The 20,633-nt window shown below is 41.8% G+C and overlaps 1 protein-coding gene across 1 annotated transcript; it reads left to right on the top strand.

Moving 5' to 3' along the window:
• Window positions 1–53: 53 nt before the first annotated feature.
• On the top strand, window positions 54–19,922 carry tmem231 (transmembrane protein 231). The gene is made up of 7 exons (XM_063899986.1): window positions 54–481; window positions 1,184–1,350; window positions 1,484–1,612; window positions 15,675–15,818; window positions 17,614–17,695; window positions 17,825–17,930; window positions 18,889–19,922. Exons 1-7 carry the CDS (start codon window positions 343–345, stop codon window positions 19,049–19,051), a joined length of 930 nt encoding a protein of 309 aa, XP_063756056.1. The 5' UTR covers window positions 54–342; the 3' UTR covers window positions 19,052–19,922.
• Window positions 19,923–20,633: the final 711 nt, after the last annotated feature.

Below are 20,633 nucleotides of genomic sequence, written 5' to 3'. Positions count from 1 at the left end.
TTATACCGACATGTATTGAACGCAGCATTAATGGTAATGGCAGCCATGGTAACCGTGAGAAGCTAAACTGAAACATGGCGCAGGGTATGGCTCTAGATTAGCCAGGGGGCTAACGTAAATAGTACGTTTACACGCTCGAGGTTGTCTGCCAAAATACGCTCTTAAATACTTAAGCATGTGTTTGTTTGTCGGTGTGTTGTCTATGAGTGTCTACTTACGTTAGTCCTCCGGATGCAGCCACTCAGTTAGCATCTTTGCTGCTCGAACATTAGCAACCTAGCATTAGCTAGCCGACTGACTGGATAACACTGGCCGTTCAGCACGCTCTTTATTTACTTATCTATGGCTTTCTATGAAGTATATTCTCATCCGGCTTTGATTCGGTACAAAACGAGTGTTTGCACAAAAGCCACCCTGTTCCTGGTTGTTGTTTTGTGCCTTACATACATCCCACCTCTCCTCGTTGCATACAGAAGCCAAGGTACAGTAACGTTTTATGAAACGAACTTAATGTTGTAGTAATATCAATGTATCAAACAAGTAGGCTTCCGTCGCCATCGCTGAGAAACTGCAGATGTCTGGTGGTGGAAATTCAGATCTTATAATTAAGTAAAAGTTCTAAAAAAATAAAAAAAAAGTAGAACTATTACAGTGTAGAAATGCTGTGTTACAAGTAAAAGTCCTGCATTCAGAATGTCACTCAAGTAAAGGTCCAAAACTATTAGACATGAAATGTGCTCTAGTACCAAATCTAATAGTACTCATTATCCAAAGTGGTCATTTTCAGAATAATATATATCATATCATTGGTGTATTATAAGTGATAATAATGTGTCTAAAATTTTAATTTAGCAGCTGGTGATGGATGAGATAACATTGATAACATTGTATTTAATGTAGTGTTTGTGTTAATATTATATGTTTGTATACAAAATTATACTAATGTTGCAAAATAATTAGTAGTGAGTAAAAAGTACAGTATTTGCTACCTAAATGTAGTTGAATGGAAGTATAAAGTAGGAAATACTCAAATAAAGTAAGTACGTAAGAACAGTACTTGAGTATATTTACTAAGTTACTTCAGACAACTGTATGTCCCTTGAATTATAAATATTCCCAGTTCCGACACTGTGGTTCAAGACGTAGAAATGTTTGCCTCCTGTTAATAGCCGTGTAATTTAAGGTTTCTGGATAAAAAGAAGCACGTATGAGGAACAGCCGGTTGTGAGGTTCCAGTACCAGACTCTGCTGCTGGCAGCCACCAACACTCAGGGAGACTACGTGGCCTGGAGCACTTTCCCCCATCTCAACAACATGCTGGGCGCCAATCTCCGGATCCCTGCTGTCTCTGTAAGGACACATCCCCTGGCCCTGTGTGTCCGTATTTTGATAATGATCAAAATAAATATTGCTCATTTACAACACTGTCAATGAAAAAAACGACTATTTTTTACTTTCTCTTTTCTGTGTGGGTGAACACTAGGTGAGAGAAGAGGACCAGAACCAGGATGGGAAGTTGGACCTCCTGAATTTTCAGCTGCAGCTGCCTCTAAAACCAGAGGAGCAGGTGTACAGCGTCCAGCTGCTGCTCACCTTCAGCTACAAGCTCTTTGTATGTATTCCACTGCCAGTAAAGTAACTAAGTACATTTACTCAAGTACTGTACCGATGTACAATTTCGAGATACTTGTACTTTACTTGAGTATTTTCATTTTATGCTACTTTGTACTTATACAGTACTCCACTACAATTCAGAGGTAAATGGTGTACTTTTACTCCACTACATAACATATCTGTTTCACTCGCCACCGACTTGAGTTTCAAAACAGGACACATGTATTTATTATCCTTGCAAGAATGGAAGTAGTCATCACATACAGCCTAGGGCAGTGATTTTCAACCACTGTGCCGCGGCACACTAGTATTAATTATTGTCTGCAAATAATATGCCATCGTGGAGTGTCTGTGCTGTAATACAGTTACTGGCAGGGTAATGTGATATTCGTCCGGGTGGCAACAGGTAGCTAATTGCCTCGTTCCTTCTTAGAGACAAGAGTGATGCCTGCGACAGGTCGTGGTGACAGTGATGGAGAAGTTTTTAAAAAGGAAAAGTGCAAACTCCGAACTTGGCCCTGGACAACATTCTGACCCAGATGAAGGCCCTAGTACGAGTGGTGGTAAAAAGAAAGCAAAGACGGTGAGCTCGAGGCAGTACAACGAGAGCTATCTTTCGTTCGGATTTACTTTCACCGGGGATGAGACGACACCGACTCCATTATGCTTGGTGTGTGGGGAGAAGCTGTCCAACAGTGCCATGGTGCCAAGCAAGCTTAAACGCCATCTCCACACTAACACCCGTCGCTTCTTAACAAGTCGATGGACTATTTTGTTCGCCTGCGTGAAAACACAGCGAAACAGGCAACTTTATGATAAAAACCACAAAGGTAAATGAGAAAGCCCTCAAAGCTAGTTACCTAGTTGCTGAACTCGTAGCTAAATCGAAAAAGTCCCACACTGGCAGGTACATTAATACTACCTGCCTGCAAAGCCATAGTCAACGAGATTGTGAGCAGGATCACTCAGGTTGAAGACAAGAGACGGAAGGGTTCGGGGTTGGGCAAAAATAATAGCGTTTATTTCGTCAGAAACGTGCAAACAAAAGACAGCTCCCCGGCACTTCCAGGACGGGCAAGGCCAGGACGGTGTGTGTCGGCTTCCCAGGACCCAGCCTACTGCAAGACAGACCAGAACCAGGTTACCGACATGCTTTATATTAACTGACTGATTACCTGATTCCGATCAGCTGTCTGGTCTCCGGCCGAGCCACTCCCCTCACCCCAGCAGCCGGCGCTCTAGCCACACCCGGCTGCCACAGAGATGCTCGGCCCTGACGCGGTTAAAGACATAGCTAAAGTCCCACACAATTGCCAGACGTATTAATGACATGTCTACAGACATCGAAAGTTATGTTTTGGAAAAGATACGCATCAGTGGGAAATTTGCATTGCAACTTGACGAGTCTACGGACATTAGTGTTCATGCTCAGCTGTTGGCCAATGTGCGTTTTGTGGATGGAAATGCCATGAGAGAAAACTTCCTATTTTGCAAGACACTGCCAGAGAAAACGGCAGGAGAGGACATTTTTCGGGTCGCATCGTAATATCTTGACCAGGGAGGACTTACATTACAAATTGCGCAAGTGTTTGCACTGATGGAGCTGTAGCCATGGTCGGGCGCACCAAAGGCTTCTTTAACAGAGTGAAGGAAACAAACCCTGATCTGATCGCACTGTTTTTTGCACCGTGACGACTTAACCAGCAGAACTAGTTCCTGTGTTGGATGATGTTGTGCGCATAGTGAACTTTGTAAAGACACAACCTTTGAAAAGTCGTATATTTGCATCTTTGTGTGAGGAAATGGGAGCGGAGCATACAGCCCTACTGCTCCATACGGATGTCTGATGGTTGTCGCGCGGCAAGGTGCTGGCCCGTGTGTATGAGCTGCGGGAGGAACTTAAGGTGTTTCTGACAAACGAGAGGTCCGATTACTCTTTTCAAATGATGAGTGGTGTCCAAAGCTGGCATACCTGGCAGATATATTTCATCATCTGAATAAACTCAACACCCGGATACAAGGCCGAAATGAAAACCTGCTTACAAGCACTGATAAAATAAACGGATTCCGTTTAAAGGTGCGTCTCTGGCAACAACATGTGCAAAGGGCCAACCTTGAGATGTTCCTACTCACAGACAAACGGCAACATCACACTGCTGCACTGTGCGAGGTAATAGATAAACATTTGTCGAAACATTCAGCCTCCACTGAATGTTCAGTATCAGTTGTTGGAAAGGACATGCCTTTAAAGGAGCAGGAGGAACTAACTGAACTGAAACAAAATCGTGGGTTAATGATAAGATTTGCTGATCTTCCTTTGGACAGATTTTGGCTGACTGCTTCCAAGGAGTTCCCCATTTTGGCCAACAAAGCTGTTCTGACATTGCTCCCATTTTCCACAACATATCTGTGTGAGCTGAGCTTTTCAAGCCTAACTGCGATAAAAACAAAAAACAGAGACTGAGAAATGTTGAGGAAGAGCTTCGTGTGTGTCTTTATTCCATTCCTGCCAGGATATCGGCTTTGTGTTCATCTAAACAGGCCTAGGTTTCACACTGAGTGAGTGTAACTAAATTGAGAAACTACATTGTAATTGAATATACTGTATTAGGCTACAGAGTGTCATTTTGTAATATTTTTGGTTAGTTGTTCCGTTTCATGTATGTAAATGAAATCCAAATACAGAACACATTTTTTTCATATATATTTTTCAGTGGCGGCTGGTGAAAAATATTGTAGGTGGGGCACAACGAGAAGGTGGACACTGTCCACCTCCTCGTTGTGCCTTCTTATGGCAATGTGGTGTCCCTCATCTAACTGTGTGGCTATGCTGATTCGGCCTAGCATGGCTAGCTTCACACAGTTGTCCATATGCACTCTTGCCCACTCATGTTTCTTAATGCGTTCTGACATACGTTTCAGGTCTGCCCTGTCTGTGTCCACGAACTATCACAAGCACTTGTTTTAAAAAGTAAACAAGGGAAGCAAAAGATTGCATTGGCGTGCCCACAGCTGGTTAGCCAAGACTTTCGATCGAACAACCTCTCGCAAAGTCTCTCTTGTAGGAGTTCTCCTTTTCTCGTGCCTGTTGGGTTATATTCACTTCTGGTCTGAGTTCTTTTAGAATTAGTTTTTCCGCTAATATTCTTCTTTTGAAAGGGTACAGGTGTAGAGATTTAACTGAATTTGAGGCTAGCTGAACTACATTAGTGCTACTCAACTTCGCCATGCTGCTCCTCTCTGAGGTAAATGTCCGTAACTTGCAGTGCACTGCTCTAAGCTTGGGCAATATTTTCAGAGCCCCAAACCATGAAATTTGACCACGGTGATTGGCAAAATATGTACTTTTTTGCGTAGCAACCGGGGAACCATTGGCTTAAATTCCAGCAGTGGTAGTGCTGAGTGAACTGGAGCCCAGGGAAGACAGCCTATTGGCTACCAAAATGATAAACATTGAACACATGAAAGTGAATGCAAATCTCATTCTGAAGAGTTCTAAACACATTCTAAAGGAAAATCATTATTAGCATGTGATTAACAAAGATTATTTTTCAAAATGAAAAAGATTATACCAAAAAAAATAGGTCGGCGGGAGGTCAGCGCCCTCTATGGGCAAGCCGCGGCTGGTATTTTTGAACCAGACATTTGTTTTCCGTTTCAAATCGCTGAACCTGCATACACAAACCACTTACTGTGCATGGATCGCTGTGCATTCCTGTTTGGATTTTTCGAGACTCCCCTGATGGTCACCCGATTCGTACTTGTATTTCTTGTGACGTTAGGGATGTGTTACTGTTAGCATGGAAGTGATATGGGTGGCATGTAATGCTAGCATTTTCTGGCAAGTTAGCTATATAATGCTAATAGACTACCTAGGCTCATTACCTTAAATAGCTAACTGTTGACATATGTGTGTATGATTGACTGAGATGTATTCTGTACTACTTACCTGCTCCACACCATAAGGGGGTGCTATTGATTTTATATGAGATGAATATGATTGGTGACGTCACACCCCCTATATATATGAATGTTCTGCGCGTGATTTTTCTCTTTGCCCGCTCCCAATATGATGAAGGCTGGAAGAGCAGTTCCTTGGTTTGCTATATAATAAATATGCCCTAAAGGCTTAAGGAAGAATTCGTCTCGTCTACCTTTCTAGTGTTGCATTATTGGACTCCTGCTGTGTGTTGGCAGTACTCCTGCTAACACTAACATTATCCATAAATGTCTTTACCTTCTTTCATTCTCTTGTTTTCTTTTTTGGGGACAGCTTAGCAAGAACGAATCCAAAGTTTCCTGCTCAAGTTAGCTGACGTTAAATAGGATTAATTGGTTACGGTCCTAGGTAGTCTATTAGCATTATGTAGCTAGCTTGCCACCTATAGTACTTCCATGCTAACAGTAACACATCACTAACGTTACAAGAATTCCTACCTAAAAAATATTGAATCATTCACGCAGAGTCACTTAACTTGTGCTAGACGCCATGTTGAAGTTGACCTGTCAGCTCCGGACAGCGCAAAATGCGTATATGAAGCGCTACGTCATGAACGCAAGAAATCATACCCCTCGTGGGGGCGTGCTCATGTGAGTGGCTTAGAATGGAGGAGACATCTGATTGGCTTTAGTTGGAGTCTCACAGGCCCGTTTCTAGGATTTTGGGGGCCCTAGGCAAAGAAGTTGTTGGGGGCCTTTAAAAAAAAAATTTCCGCAATTCTGTGCGTTTTAATCACAAAAGAGGTCAAACATACACTGAAAAGTAGCCTTTATTATTTTTTTTATTTCCTACTGAAACTGCTGCTTGCGGCCCTTGGCCTCAGCAAATGCAGACACAATCCCCTCCAAGTCCAAAGACCTGCGGACGTCACTCTCAATTGACATGAGTGCCAGTCCAGAGAGCCTCTCTTGGCTCATAGTTGACCTCATGTAATTCTTTATGCGCTTCAGAGATGAAAAGCTCCTCTCTCCGGAGGCAACCGAGACAGGAAGGGTCAGAAGTAGGCGCAGTGCAATGCTTAAATTGCTGTACAGGTCCAACAGCTTCTCACTGTATATGTAGTCCAGCATTTTAAATGGGCACCTGGATACTTCATCTGGAAAGGTGTGGACAGCAGAGTTGATCTCCAATGCCAAGTCGTCTGCATCAATATCATGGAGGGTTTGTTCCACTTTCCTGCATCTCTCATGCAATTTCCCAGTCTTGATTGTGGCCCTCATGATATCAATGCTGAACAGGAAGTCGTACAGGGCATACACCCCCTCCAGTCTGGAAAATCTGTCTTTTAGGCTGGTGATGGCAGTGTCAACCAAAGGCAGGAAGAAGTCCCTTCTGAAGGCCTCTTCTGGGGTCGATTGGGTTTCATCTGTACTCTCGTAAAGGAACTGCCTTTTCTTTTTACGTTGCCTTTTCTCAGGCAATTTCCTCTCAATTTCCAGATCTTCTGCAATCTCCATTGCATCCGTTTGGCTTGATGCGAGTCCATTTTCCCTGAAATCTTCTAGGTACTCTGTCACTCCCTCGGTTTCTTTTTTCAGTGTTTGCATTGAAACATCCGGGCTCTGGAGGAGCTTGCTCATATGGTTAACCTGATACAAAACGTTGTACCAGGTTATTGTGCACAGAAGAAAGGACCATGTTTTAAGCTCACCATGTAAGCTTTTTGCTGAGGACATGGTCTCTGAGTCCCCCTTCTCTGTAGCATATGTCTCCAGTGCTGACAGTCCGTCTAGTATTTCAGGTAGATGGTACCGCACTACCTTCACACTGTCAATTCGGGCCTCCCATCTCGTCCCTGAAAGTGGCTTAAGGGTGAGCTGCTTCACATGCTGCTTCAAAATTGCCCAGCGGTGCACAGAGGAACTGAAAAGGTTGTACAGTCGTTGCAGCATACCAAAAAAAGACATGGACAACACTGAAGACTTGGCAGCATCTGACACAACCAGATTTAGTGTGTGACTGCTGCATGGGATGCATAGCGCCTTGTTGTTCAGCTCTAAAATTCTTGCCTGCACACCCTGTTTGTGGCCCATCATATTGCTGCCATTGTCGTATGACTGCCCACGGCAATCTGAAATGCTGAGGTTGTGCTTCTCCAACTGGTCAAGCAGGATTTCACTGAGCCCTTTACCAGTTGTGTCTTCAACATGTACAAATCCCAAAAAATGCTCAGCAATAGAAACAGGTGTTTCACAGTTGACAATCCTGAGAACAACAGAAAGTTGTTCCTTGTGGCTGATGTCAGGAGTGCAATCCATGATCACGGAGAAGTATTTTGCTTTGTGCACTCTTCTTGCAATCTCCTGTAGGATTTTGTCTCCGACCAGCTGAATGATTTCGTTCTGAATGACTCCACTCAGGTAATGCACCTTTGTCTCTTTGCATTGTATTCGTCTGATGTGTTCATTCATTACCGGATCAAACTGTGCTAGGAGTTCCACTTGAGCCAGAAAATTCCCATTGTGGCGATCATACACGGTACTGGTAGTTCCTCTCAAAGCCTGGTTGCGTTCTGCCAGATGGGAAACTATGGCAATCACTCTCCGAATCACGCCTTTCCAGTGTTCAACTTCAAGTTGCATCAACTCCATCTGTCTTTGATCAATCAGTGTACTGGTTTGCAGTCTCCTCTGAAGGTCGTGCCACTTTTTCACATTGTCACAGTGCACCTTTGTGCACTCGTGTTTTTTTAGGCGATAGGAAAGGTTCTTCCATCCACCGTAGCCACAGGTCGTTAAGGCATTGTCACGCTCACGCTTCCCGAAAACAGTACAAGGGAAACAGAACACTCCATCTGTGTGGATGGAATACACCAGCCACGATCGATGTATATTCTCACCATTTTTCATGGTTCTTTTGTAACTGTCCTTGGTGAATCTTCGAGGAGGATTGTCTAAGTTTTGCGGGAATTCAATGTCCATGATTTGCACAGGTCCTTTTTTGACTATTTCACAGCGCATACTGCTTGTTAGGACACTGGGCCAACATCCTGGGTCATCACTTAATGTGGTGCTTGCAATACCTACAGGTACCCCAGTTCTGGATGGTGGGGTGGTCTCTGCCATGTCAATGTCATCTTCCTCTTTGTCCTCCTCATGAAGTGGAGATGGAGTTGATGGCACTGTTGAAAACATATAGTTGCAAATTAATTTATAGCACAATTGCCATGTGGTAAGTACAGCAACTAGGGAATGGTGATCTACTTGTATAATGCTTTAAAAAGAAAGGGTCATTTTAATACACTTTCATAGCACATGGGTGTTAGGTGATAAGTTGAAATTGTGCGGCTTAATGCACCTTCTGTTGAACCACTGCTGGGAAGTGGTTGTGGATGCTTCCACTTGCTCCTCCTCAAGTCGTGATGGAGTTGATGGCACTGCTGAAAAATATGTAATTACAAATTAATTCATGGCACAGTTTCATGTGTGAAGTACGACAACTAAATGCTTAAGGTATGGTGATCTACTTGTGTAACGCTTTATAGCAAATGGTCATTTTAATACACTTTCACAGCACATGCTGCTATAACTTTGGGTCACTATGATAGGTGATAAGTTGAAATTGTGCGGCTTAATGCACCTTCTGTTGAACCACTGCTGGGAAGTGGTGTGGACGCCGCAATGTTGTCTTCCACTTGCTCCTCCTCATAAACATGTGACGAAGACGATGTTGATGGCCCTGGTGCAAAAATAAATAAATACATAAATAATATTCTTTTTATTTATATTGCACATTTTGCATGCATTGATCTCAACAACTCAGTTATTCATTAACATTAGTGAATGTCCCACATATTTGAAATGTCCAGAAGACTCTGTGGGCAAGTGGAATGAATACACACAACTATGACTTGAATTAGAAAAATGTAAAGTCATTTTGATAACATCAAGTGTGTTGATAGAAGGCACTAATAATAGGTAGAAAAGAACGTTACCTTCAGTAGCACCAGAGACAACACTTGGTAGAGCGGGATGAAGAAATTTCAGCAATGCCCCTTGGAGAAAGAATAAGTACTGTATGATTAGCTTGGTTATTTTTCAAATGCTTTTGAAATCCTATCATTTTACAGTCTGATAATTGTGGTGAAATAGATATTAAAAGCATTACACACAGTTCCTACTAGGCGGTTTAGTGGCGGTTTCTATACGACTACAGGTGAAGCACTGCTTCACCAAAAAAAAGTAAAAAAAATAATAATAATAAAATCTTACAATAATCCCGTTTTCACTGGTTTGAAAACAGAAATACAGTCACTAAGACGAGCTGTTTTCCTGAAATCAATTCTGTGAGTGGCAACAGCGCCATCCCCGCACCCGTGGTGTGTCTGTGTGTGTCTGTGTACTGTCTGTGTCCCATAGAAAAAGCTCAAAGCTATCGGTACAGTTTTTAACGGTGGTCCAGTGGTATTTACAGCTATCATGGAGACCAACAACAACAAACAGCAGAATAGGTTTAGAAAAGGATTAATTGACACTAAAGTGGCTGTTTTCTTCATGTGGCTGATCTGCGCCGGGATGTTAACCGTTAAAATGTAAATAAAGTAAGTAAATCAACCCAATGGTATTCTAGCAAAATTATTGTAAACTCCCATGTTAATCTCCTATTAAATAGCTAGCTACTACAGGAATAACTATTTCACTGGTTGTCTCAAGGCTCTAACGACTGAAAACATATGTGAAGTTTATTTAGGATATTAAGAGGAATTAATCGTTGATCAATTTGGCCTGCTGATAACGTTATGAACTTATAGTGAAGTCAAAGGTAGCAGTTTAAGTTTGGTTAGCATGCTAGCATGCCAAACCACTGGTTCCTAGCTAGTCGTCGTTACAACCTCGCTACTCTAGCAAAATATGGTATACCCTGCCTGGCACAATTTTCATGTTGATTGTGTATATTCTACTTACCGGTGTCTTGTTTTCTTTTCTGCTCCTCTTCCCTTTTCTTCTTCTTTTTTTGATTGCCGGAGAGATAATTTCGCTTCATTTTAATTTTTCACTTTTCACTTGCACTTGACGCTGTCGCGCTAATGCATGGGAAAGGGGGGCCCCCTCGAGCTGGGTATTTCGACTACAATGTGTCGTTGCGCTTTTCGGACATCGCATGCTCTAGGGAGGCGCTGTTGCTGCCCTCGCAGTCGCAGCAGAGCCCTTCATATACAGATGACTGCTTATTATTATGAAGCTATTTAAAATCGTCATTGCTGTTGAATACATGACCTGTCTTATTGGTATGCATGTTGTTTGATTCATGTTGCATTTGTATCAGACTTTTCTTTGAATTTTGAAAAAAAAAAAAAAAAAAAAAAAAAAAAATCTTAACCTGTCGTCTTTGGGGGGCCTCCTCCTACTCGGGGGCCCTAGGCAATTGCCTACCATGCCTACCTGAACGCGACGGGCCTGGTCAGTCTCAAAACACCCACACAGGAATGCACAGCGATCCATGCACAAAGAGCGGTTTGTGTATGCAGGTTAAACTTTTTTCTATATTTGGATTTTACACTTGTATTTCATGATCCACACAAATGTGAAACGCAACACATTTGTGTGGATCATGAAATACAAGTGTGAATCCTTCTGTGTGCATTTGTGTATTATGAGACTGATCTGACCCCATAGTTCCCCGAACAGTGTCCCTTCACATGCTCATATATAAGAGAGGGTGTTACAAGGTCACAAGATGGAAAATTACCAGTTCAAAGCAGTATGGAATGCTTTGTTCAGATTAGCTGAGGCCCACGTCAGAAATGATCTATGATATTTCCCTAAAAGGCTGAACAATCGTGTTGTCACATAGCTATCATATCCCTAAAACAGTGTGTCCTGCTTCTCTTGTAGGTAACATAAATCCTGACATATACACTGTTGTGTTATACATTTGGGCCTTCATTATCATGTGCACCTCTGTCCTTGATACATTCTGTATTTTCCCCAACAATATCATATATACAGTCAAGGAAAGAAGTATTTGATCCCCTGCGGGTTTGCCCACTTACAAGAACTGAACAGTCTATACTTTTAATGGTAGCTTTATTTTAACAGTGAGAGACAGAATATCAAAAAGAAAATCCAGTTTGGAGGCTGATGCTGGGCCACTGGAAGCTTCAGCTCCCTCGACAGATGTTCTATGGGATGGAGGTCCAGAGACTTGCTAGGCCCCTCCATCACCTTAATGGGCTTCTTCTTCTGTAGCCACTCCTTAGTTGCCTTGGCCGTATGTTTTGGGTCATTGTCGTGCTGGAAGACCTATCCATGTCCCATTTCCAGTGTCCTGGCTGAGGGAAGGTTATTAGCCAATATTCTACGTTACATGGCCCCCTCCATCCTCCCCTCGATGCGGTGAACCGCCCTGTACCCTTAGCAGAGAAACCCCCCCAAAGCATAATGGTTCCACGTCCATGCTTGACGCTGGGGTTGGTGTTCTTGGGGTCATAGTCAGCATTTCTCTTCCTCCAAACACGACATGTGGAGTTGATGCCTAAGATCTTGATTTTGGTCTCATCTGACCACATCACCTTCTCATAAGCCTTCTCTGAATCATTCAGAGGATCACTGGCACCTACTTATTTAACCGGTCCGTGGGAGCCAGAATTCTTGTTGGTTGCAAGGGGATCAAATACTTATTTCCTCCAATGTATTATTCGGAAATGGACCAATCTGCATAACGAGTACTTTTAGTTGAGTAACATTTGATTGCAGGACTTATAACAGAGTATTCCTACACTCGGGTACCAGGGTTTCCGCTAGGATTTTTTCTTGCCGGTCAAGTGTCCGGAAATAATTAATTTTACCGGTCATGTTTCAATAACAGATGTTACAAATGCAACTATAATGTTTTTATAGTTAGAGGCTAGAGGCTGATTAAGCTCTGGTTCTTCGCCGGTAAAAAATGCCTGTAGAGAACGGCTTCACAATAAGATAGCAACAGGTAGTCAAGATAGTCAGATTAGCTTCGGCTGCCATACTAACATCACCTGTCTTATACCAGAGAAACTTTCATAACAGCGTTGTGATTCCAAACAGCATCAGTTCAGACTGAAACACATTCACTGATGGGGATGGGGGGTCATGCATCAGCTGCTCGTGTGACAGTCAGGCAGTGAATACTTTCCAGCGGCCGCTGCCGTGAGCTAACGGCAGACTAAACGCTGGTGGACGAGCAGCACTGCAGCGGGCGGTTAATGCCGCTGAACCACATTACACTTTTTTACAATTGCTTAAACACAATTTTGGAAACCATCCTGGTTTATCAAAATACTTGCCACAATTCACATAACCACACACCCAAACTGCAAAATACCTCATATATGCTGCAAAATGAAGCACTGCAACCAAAACTACATATACCATTATGAAAATCTAACTTTTGCACCAAACGGCACACACTTCATTCATATTACCAGATTTTTGTCTCACCAACTACACACTGTTGGGCAAAATGTAAAGCACTAACCTCTTTAGTAAGCTTTGCCATAATACTAAAATAGTTCAAATCGTTGAAAATTCTTCAGATTGTTCACATGCACAGAAATATTTGTAGATACACACACATGCTGCTGTTATTTTTTATTTTTCAACAAAAAGTCAATGCAAAATATGCACGAGAAAAATACTGTAATTAGGCAGCATCTTGCCGCATAGCTGGATCTGGCCACAACGCCTCGTCCACATCACAGGCAATATCTTCCCTTGACAGACATCGAGAGAAGAAGCGCCTTGAGTGCCTTATCCATTCCTGAATCGCACCCGCATCAATTTCATCACATGCCTCTTCCATAGCCTGCAAAAGAGGCATGTGCACAAAGGGCTGCCGGTCGTAAACCTTCCACCGCCATGCTGAAAAGAACTCTTCTATGGGGTTCAAAAATGGTGAGTATGGTGGGAGGTATTGCACGACAAATGGTGGGTGGTCAGCAAACCAGGTTGGACTGGGGCTGCAGGATGAAAGCTCACGTTGTCCCATACTATAACATACCTGTTTCTTCGATGCTCTGCATCATTCATACGCTCTGGTGGTATGAGAATATTGTGGAGTCTGTCCAGAAATGTGAGACAATGGGCTGTGTTGTATGGTCCAAGGTTGGCATGACGGTGGAGGACACCATGCGTATTGGAGATGGCAGTGCACATTGTGATGTTCCTACCACGTTGGCCAGGAACATCTATAATGGCTCTGTGGCCAATGACGTTCCTTCCCCTTCTTCTGGTCTTTGCTAAGTTGAACCCAGCCTCATCTACAAAGATGAACTCATGCGGGATTGCACGAGCATCCCTTTCCAGAACTCCCTAGAAACAAAGAACAAACATCAGTCAACTTGGTGTTATCAGTACACTGGGAAAACCATGTTGCATGTAGTGTACTGTAGTCAATATTGTACTCACATCCACATATGCTCTTCTGAGCTCTTTGTTTCTTTGAGAGTTTCTCTCAAAAGGCACCTTATAAAGTTGTTTCATACTGATTTGGTTTCGCTCGAGAACGCGAGCCAATGTGGACAAACTGACTTGTTGAATGTTGTTGAATACGGTGTTGTCTTGGATGATGTGACTTTGAATATCTCTTACAGTAATCTGATTTCATTACTTTCCAAAACCAAGTTTACAATGGCAGCTTCCTGTACCCCGGTGAACATTAGGCCCCTTCCTCCACCATGGTTGCGTCTCTCAGTCCTTTAGAAAAACAAAACAACTAAAACATAGGGCACTGCAGCCTGAAGATATTTCCCCCACAGTAGAGTAAATGATACAGGAAACGTGTACAGTAAGTGTATGACATCAGCCATTCATGAAGTAAACAGGTGTCACCCAACTGATACACTATGAAATGGCGTGTGCTACAAAGTGTGAAAGAAATGTTGGTTGCATACCTGTGCTCCAGTCTAAATGTCCGGATGACAGAGGCGACAGTAAAACAGCTCAAGTTGGGCTGAACTCTGTCAAGCCTCTCGCATTGTCAGCCCATGGTTGATGACATGATCAACTCAGGTTGCTTTGATTTCATTTGAAAGTTGTTGTCTTTGGCCATGAGCTCCTCTACCAGCTCTACCCCTATCTCTCACTCTTCCTCCTCCTCTCATTCTCCCCCTTCCTCTTCCTCTCTCTGCGACGTTTTCCATTGTTGTTGTAAAACAAAGATGCTCACCTGTGGTGCTTTTATAGTGCTTACTTCCTGATTGAAGTGCTAACAATTAAGCATTGAGGTGTTTGGCCAGGTGGCACACATATTTTGGCCAATTAGCTCATGAAGTGTTATTTTGAATGGCAGTGTTTTGATATGGCAAACATGTGACTTTGTGTCTTATGCAGAGAACCGTGTTCAGTGCATTTAAAAAGTGCCATTTTGGATTGCAAAATGTGTGTAAAGCAGAAAATGTGTTTAGAGTTTTGGAGACTTGAGAAGAGGTTTTGCTCTCTGTGTGTCAGTTTAAATAAGTGTGCTATGCATGTCATTTTAGTGTCCTAGCAACCGTAAAAAACTGTAATAAACAATGAACCACGGCGCTCTGGAGAAAAGGATAAGGTTTTCAGAAGTAGTTGTTTAATCCAATCTGGCTTCGTATGACTAAAAGCAACACGATCATCGACCCGACGCAGTCTCCAACAGTTGTTGTTGTGAGCGGCGTTGGGGAGAAAATCAGCGAAGTAAACAGTGATGTCATGATGTAGCACCAGTAATGTAGCTGTCAAAACACAAATGTCTAGGGTTAGCCTACATTATCTAAGGGTTGTAGGGGTATTATTACTGGACATTTTGACCGGCAGGTTTTGAATTTAACGGTTTATTACACATTTTACCAGCTAAAAAACGCTAACGGAAACCCTGTCGGGTACTTATACTTTAACTTAAGTACAGGATCTGAGTACTTCTCTCACCTCTGTCCACTGCAGTACTTGATCTGTAGATGCCTCACTTGTCTGTGCCTGAGAAACACCATGGGACAGCTGTAGATGGCAGGAAGTAATAAGTCAATTTAACTCAACTGTATTTTAACTGCAGTAGAACAGCTGGTGTATTCAGTCCGGCCTCAGTCTATGTTAAAGTAAACAGTGTTGTTTCCTTCCAGAGGATGTCCACAGTGGTGATGCAGAGCCTGGCGTATGTGCAGCACTCTTCTTCTGTCCCCGGAGCTAAGCTGTTCATCAGCGGAGACCTGAAGCTGCAGCAGAGGACCCCCCTGCCTCACCGGGGGGTCTACAACGTTTACAACGTGAGAGCACACCGACTCACTCTCTCTCTCTCTCTGTCCACTGCGTGTCTTTCTCATGTTTTTCTGCTTTATTGCATAAATCAATTCTCAAGTAGAAAAGATAGTGAATGACATGAAGAAATACACTTCCCGGCCAAAAAAAAAGGTCACAAGTCTGTGGGGGCAGTGCTATGATCTGGGGTTGCTGCAGTGGGTCTGGTCTAGGTTCAGCAACGTGCCCAAAGAATGAGGTCAGCTGACTCCCTGAATATACTGAATCACCAGGTTATTCCATCAATGGATTTCTTCTTACCTGATGGCACGGGCACGTCCCAAGATGATAATGCCAGGATCCATCGGGCTCAAATTGTGAAAGAGTGGCTCAGGGAGCATGAGACATCATTTTCACACATGGATTGGCCCCCACAGAGTCCAGACCTGAACCCGATTGAGAATCTTTGGGATGTGCTGGAGAAGACTTTGCGCAGTGGTCCGAATCTCCCGTCATCAATACTAGATCAATTTTTTTTTAATGCAACTCTGGACAGAAATAAATGTTGTGACATTGCAGAAGCTTGTGGAAACGATGCCACAGAGAATACGTGCTGTAATCAAAGCTAAAGGCGGTCCAACCAATATTAGAGTGTGACCTTTTTTTTGGCCGGGCGGTGTATATGATCACACTGAGACTTCACGTTTCCCATATTCCAGAATATCCTCTCCATGTGTCCTCTGTTTTAACTGTACCTGGGCAATTCAATTCTAACAATCTTTTTCTTTTTTTTTTAAACACTTAAAAAAAAGTTAATTTAGGTTCAAGGTTCAAGGGTTTTGATTATCATGTTCATAGTAGCAGTGTAGTTATGGCAATGAAAATCTAAGGTCCTGAGCTCCTCGAACAATGCAACTTATTATAAAAGGACATAAGACAAAATAATAATAAAATAGAAACAAAAATAATAAATAAAAATAAAAAGTAGTGCAAAATGAAACAGGGTAGTTTAAATTAGAGTAAAATGGTCAATAGAATATAATCACAGTAAGCTAAATTATGCGTGGAATGTCTGAAGTGATCACGTATATGCAGGATTCTGTGTACATGTACTAGAATTAAATATATAATAACAGAATGTAAGAGTTAAGATTAAAGAATTTACAGTGAAGTGCAATTAAATACAGTTTGATCTGCTAATAACTATTAAGATAACAAATTAAATACATAGTGAATATATCTGAAGTGAATGTATCTGCACTTTCCTTGTTGTTCAGAGTGTGAATCATTATGGTTTTTGCACTTATGGTAAATCACTCTGGATAAAAGTGCCAGCCAAATGAAATGTAACGCGTACTTTGTCATCATTTTTTTTGTCAATTTCAGTCAACAAAACTAAAGACAGTCGGGTCTAGGTTGTTTTTTTTGTGTATCATTTTTGGCTTGCGTTTTATATGTTCATGTTGTCCGTCCATGTTGAGGCTAAAGCCATCCCCATCTTTGCTCCTTATAACTGAAGTGCTGGCCTGAGAATCATCATGTCTTTAATGATGTAAGTGTCTAACTTATCCAGTGATAGTTGTCTGTACATCCCAGGGTAAACAGAAACTGGGCAGCCTGTTTGTGATGCCAATTTGCAAAAGATCACAAATCATGTTTCCTGCAGTCACATTGCATATCAGCCAGCCTGTACCTGCACAGATTTGTTCTAGCCATCATAAAATATCTTACTGCAAAAACCTCTGCGTGGGTCTCCCACATGCTGTGACAGGAACATTGGATCTTGTTGAGCTGTTGTTCTTTTTTTTCTCTGTTGATACCTAGGTGTCAGTGGTCGATGGCTCCAGCCCCTTTGCCAGTGCGTATGATCTTGACAACATAATCAGGAGCTACCAGGAGAGAAACTGTAAGTTGACTCTTATTTTATTACTGAGTGTGCTTTGTGATAAAACCCAGGGTCAACTCAGGCTTCATTATGAAATTAGACCACTCTGACTTTTCTCTCTGTCTTTTTGTCCCTTTTTCTCCCCCCCAGTGACCACAGTGCTCTCCTGTCCCATGCCAGTGTGGACAGTGGGACGAGCTGCTGGCTCTCCCTTTCAGATTAATGCACAGATCCGATACCCTGTGGAAGTCATCAGATATCCTTTACTCAATGCAAGAAGCTGTGTTCTTTTTTTATATATCTATGCTTTCCGCACTTACTTTCATCCTCCGATTTAATGCTTAATATAAGGGATAATGAAAACTGAGCGAATAATATCACAAAATGAACCGCTTCAGAGTGATTCAAAACTCTTCTGCAAATCATTTGAGACTAATTATTGATTTGTAAGTCGTTTATCGACTCCTCTAGAGTCTATAATCCAACCTGCATCCATAGCAGCAGTTTTCTAGACAGGTGTAACAGACCTGTCTAGAACGAATGCAGTTAGTGACCAATCAGAATCAAGTACTCAACAAAGCTTTGTAATGTCGACATTCATATATAGTTTATAACACATTATAATGTTGTTAACCGTATGTTGATGTACAGTATTTGAACATATCATATGACAACATACTGAATATTATTAGAAGTTTGTTTCATTATGTTGTCATTCACTATCAGGTTATACAGCATCCTTATGGCTACATTATAGCTGCTTATAATTAATTTTAGCTGTATTCATCAATTGTTATTTTTATACACAATATTTAGATTACCTGATATATTTTACCGCACATTGCCCCAGCTAGTTGTGAAAAGAAAAGTGAAAGAAACTCCAGCTGCAGTGCAGAGACATCAATCATTTCTTTACTTAGCTTTTTGTGTCAAATGTATCTTTTGGTAGTACACAATTTTTTTCCTCTTAGATCAGAATACCTTTATTCCTCCCACAGAGGGGAAATTTTAGAGGTGTATACTTGTGGGAAACACTGCATGCAGTCTGTTTGACAAATGTTTGTTTCGTCTAGGGGAACAGACCCACATGCTTTGCAAATGATTCATACATTTGGAGTTGTTCCTCCCTACATTAAAACAGTGGTTAAAGTAACAATAACACCCTGTCTGGCCTGTGAAGTCTTCCTCAGAGTTTTTCCTTAACCTAGCGCCACCTATCGACCGAGCTTCTGGGAAACTATCAAGTTCGCCTGGATTCAGTACGTCAGTGTGCTCCTCATCTTCCTCTGGGTCTTTGAACGCATTCAGAGATTTGTTTTCCAGAACCAGGTTCTAACCACAGTACCCATACCAGTGGGAAAACCTCACCAGTCCTGATGCAGTCGGCGTCATTTGAAATACAAGAAGCACCAGGTTGCAATATTAGGCACACTATTAAATGTCTCACTATTCTCTACCATCATTCATACTCTGTGACTGAACGTAATACCAAATGAACAACTGTTTTAGTGTCAGGGATTAGCCATTAGGTCTGTTTTGTAATTTCATCATACATAAACAACACATTTTTGCAACAAGTCATTTTTTTCCTGGACATGTTTTTATGCAGCTGCTTCTCTACAGGAAGTACACTGGTTGTTGCCATGGAAAATGCATTTCTTCTTTTTTGAGGGTTCTTTGAAGCAATGAAAATGCATTGCAAATACTTATAATATTTCTCTATATTTGTACAATTTTTATGTTTATGACAATTTGTGACAGTAATATTAAGTGCATTTTTGTATTGTACAAAGCTTTAGATGTTGGTTAGTAAAAGTTGTTTCCACTATAATGCTCTCCTCTGCTTTGTCTTTGAATGCTTTTTGGGTACTTTTTTATAGTGAAAGTTTTCATTTGTTTGACAAATGTAATAATGCAATTAAGACCAATTGTAGTCAAAAGGGTGAAGGACAGACCTTTTCATTCTCAATTTGTCAATAACATTCTTCTGGTCTTCCTTAAGGCTTATTAATACTGTATGTGACTGATTACATTTCCTCTATGCCACAGTGTCAACAGCATACACCTGAGCACAAAACCCACTAATGTTTGACTAAAAAATATCCCAGTTTGGGATAAATAAAGTACTTCTGATACTGATAATACAAGCGATGAAGTTTTGGTTCTGCACAGCTGAGGTCATATCAGTATGTAGTGTCTCTACTTTAAAGAGTCCTCTCCTGCTGATGTTCAGGTGTATATCAGTATGTAGCGTCTCTACTTTAAAGAGTCCTCTCCTGCTGATGTTCAGGTGTATATCAGTATGTAGTGTCTCTACTTTAAAGAGTCCTCTCCTGCTGATGTTCAGGTGTATATCAGTATGTAGTGTCTCTACTTTAAAGAGTCCTCTCCTGCTGATGTTCAGGTGTATATCAGTATGTAGTGTCTCTACTGTAAAGAGTCCTCTCCTGCTGATGTTCAGGTGTATATCAGTATGTAGTGTCTCTACTTTAAAGAGTCCTCTCCTGCTGATGTTCAGGTGTATATCAGTATGTAGTGTCTCTACTTTAAAGAGTCCTCTCCTGCTGATGTTCAGGTGTATATCAGTATGTAGTGTCTCTACTTTAAAGAGTCCTCTCCTGCTGATGTTCAGGTGTATATCAGTATGTAATGTCTCTACTTTAAAGAGTCCTCTCCTGCTGATGTTCAGGTGTATATCAGTATGTAGTGTCTCTACTTTAAAGAGTCCTCTCCTGCTGATGTTCAGGTGTATATCAGTATGTAGTGTCTCTACTGTAAAGAGTCCTCTCCTGCTGATGTTCAGGTGTATATCAGTATGTAGTGTCTCTACTTTAAAGAGTCCTCTCCTGCTGATGTTCAGGTGTATATCAGTATGTAGCTTCTCTACTTTAAAGAGTCCTCTCCTGCTGATGTTCAGGTGTATATCAGTATGTAGTGTCTCTACTTTAAAGAGTCCTCT

The sequence above is a fragment of the Eleginops maclovinus genome, chromosome 2 (genome assembly GCF_036324505.1).
Source record: "Eleginops maclovinus isolate JMC-PN-2008 ecotype Puerto Natales chromosome 2, JC_Emac_rtc_rv5, whole genome shotgun sequence".
NCBI classification, from domain to species: Eukaryota; Metazoa; Chordata; class Actinopteri; order Perciformes; family Eleginopidae; genus Eleginops; species Eleginops maclovinus.
This window is presented reverse-complemented; position numbering and strand designations above follow the sequence as displayed.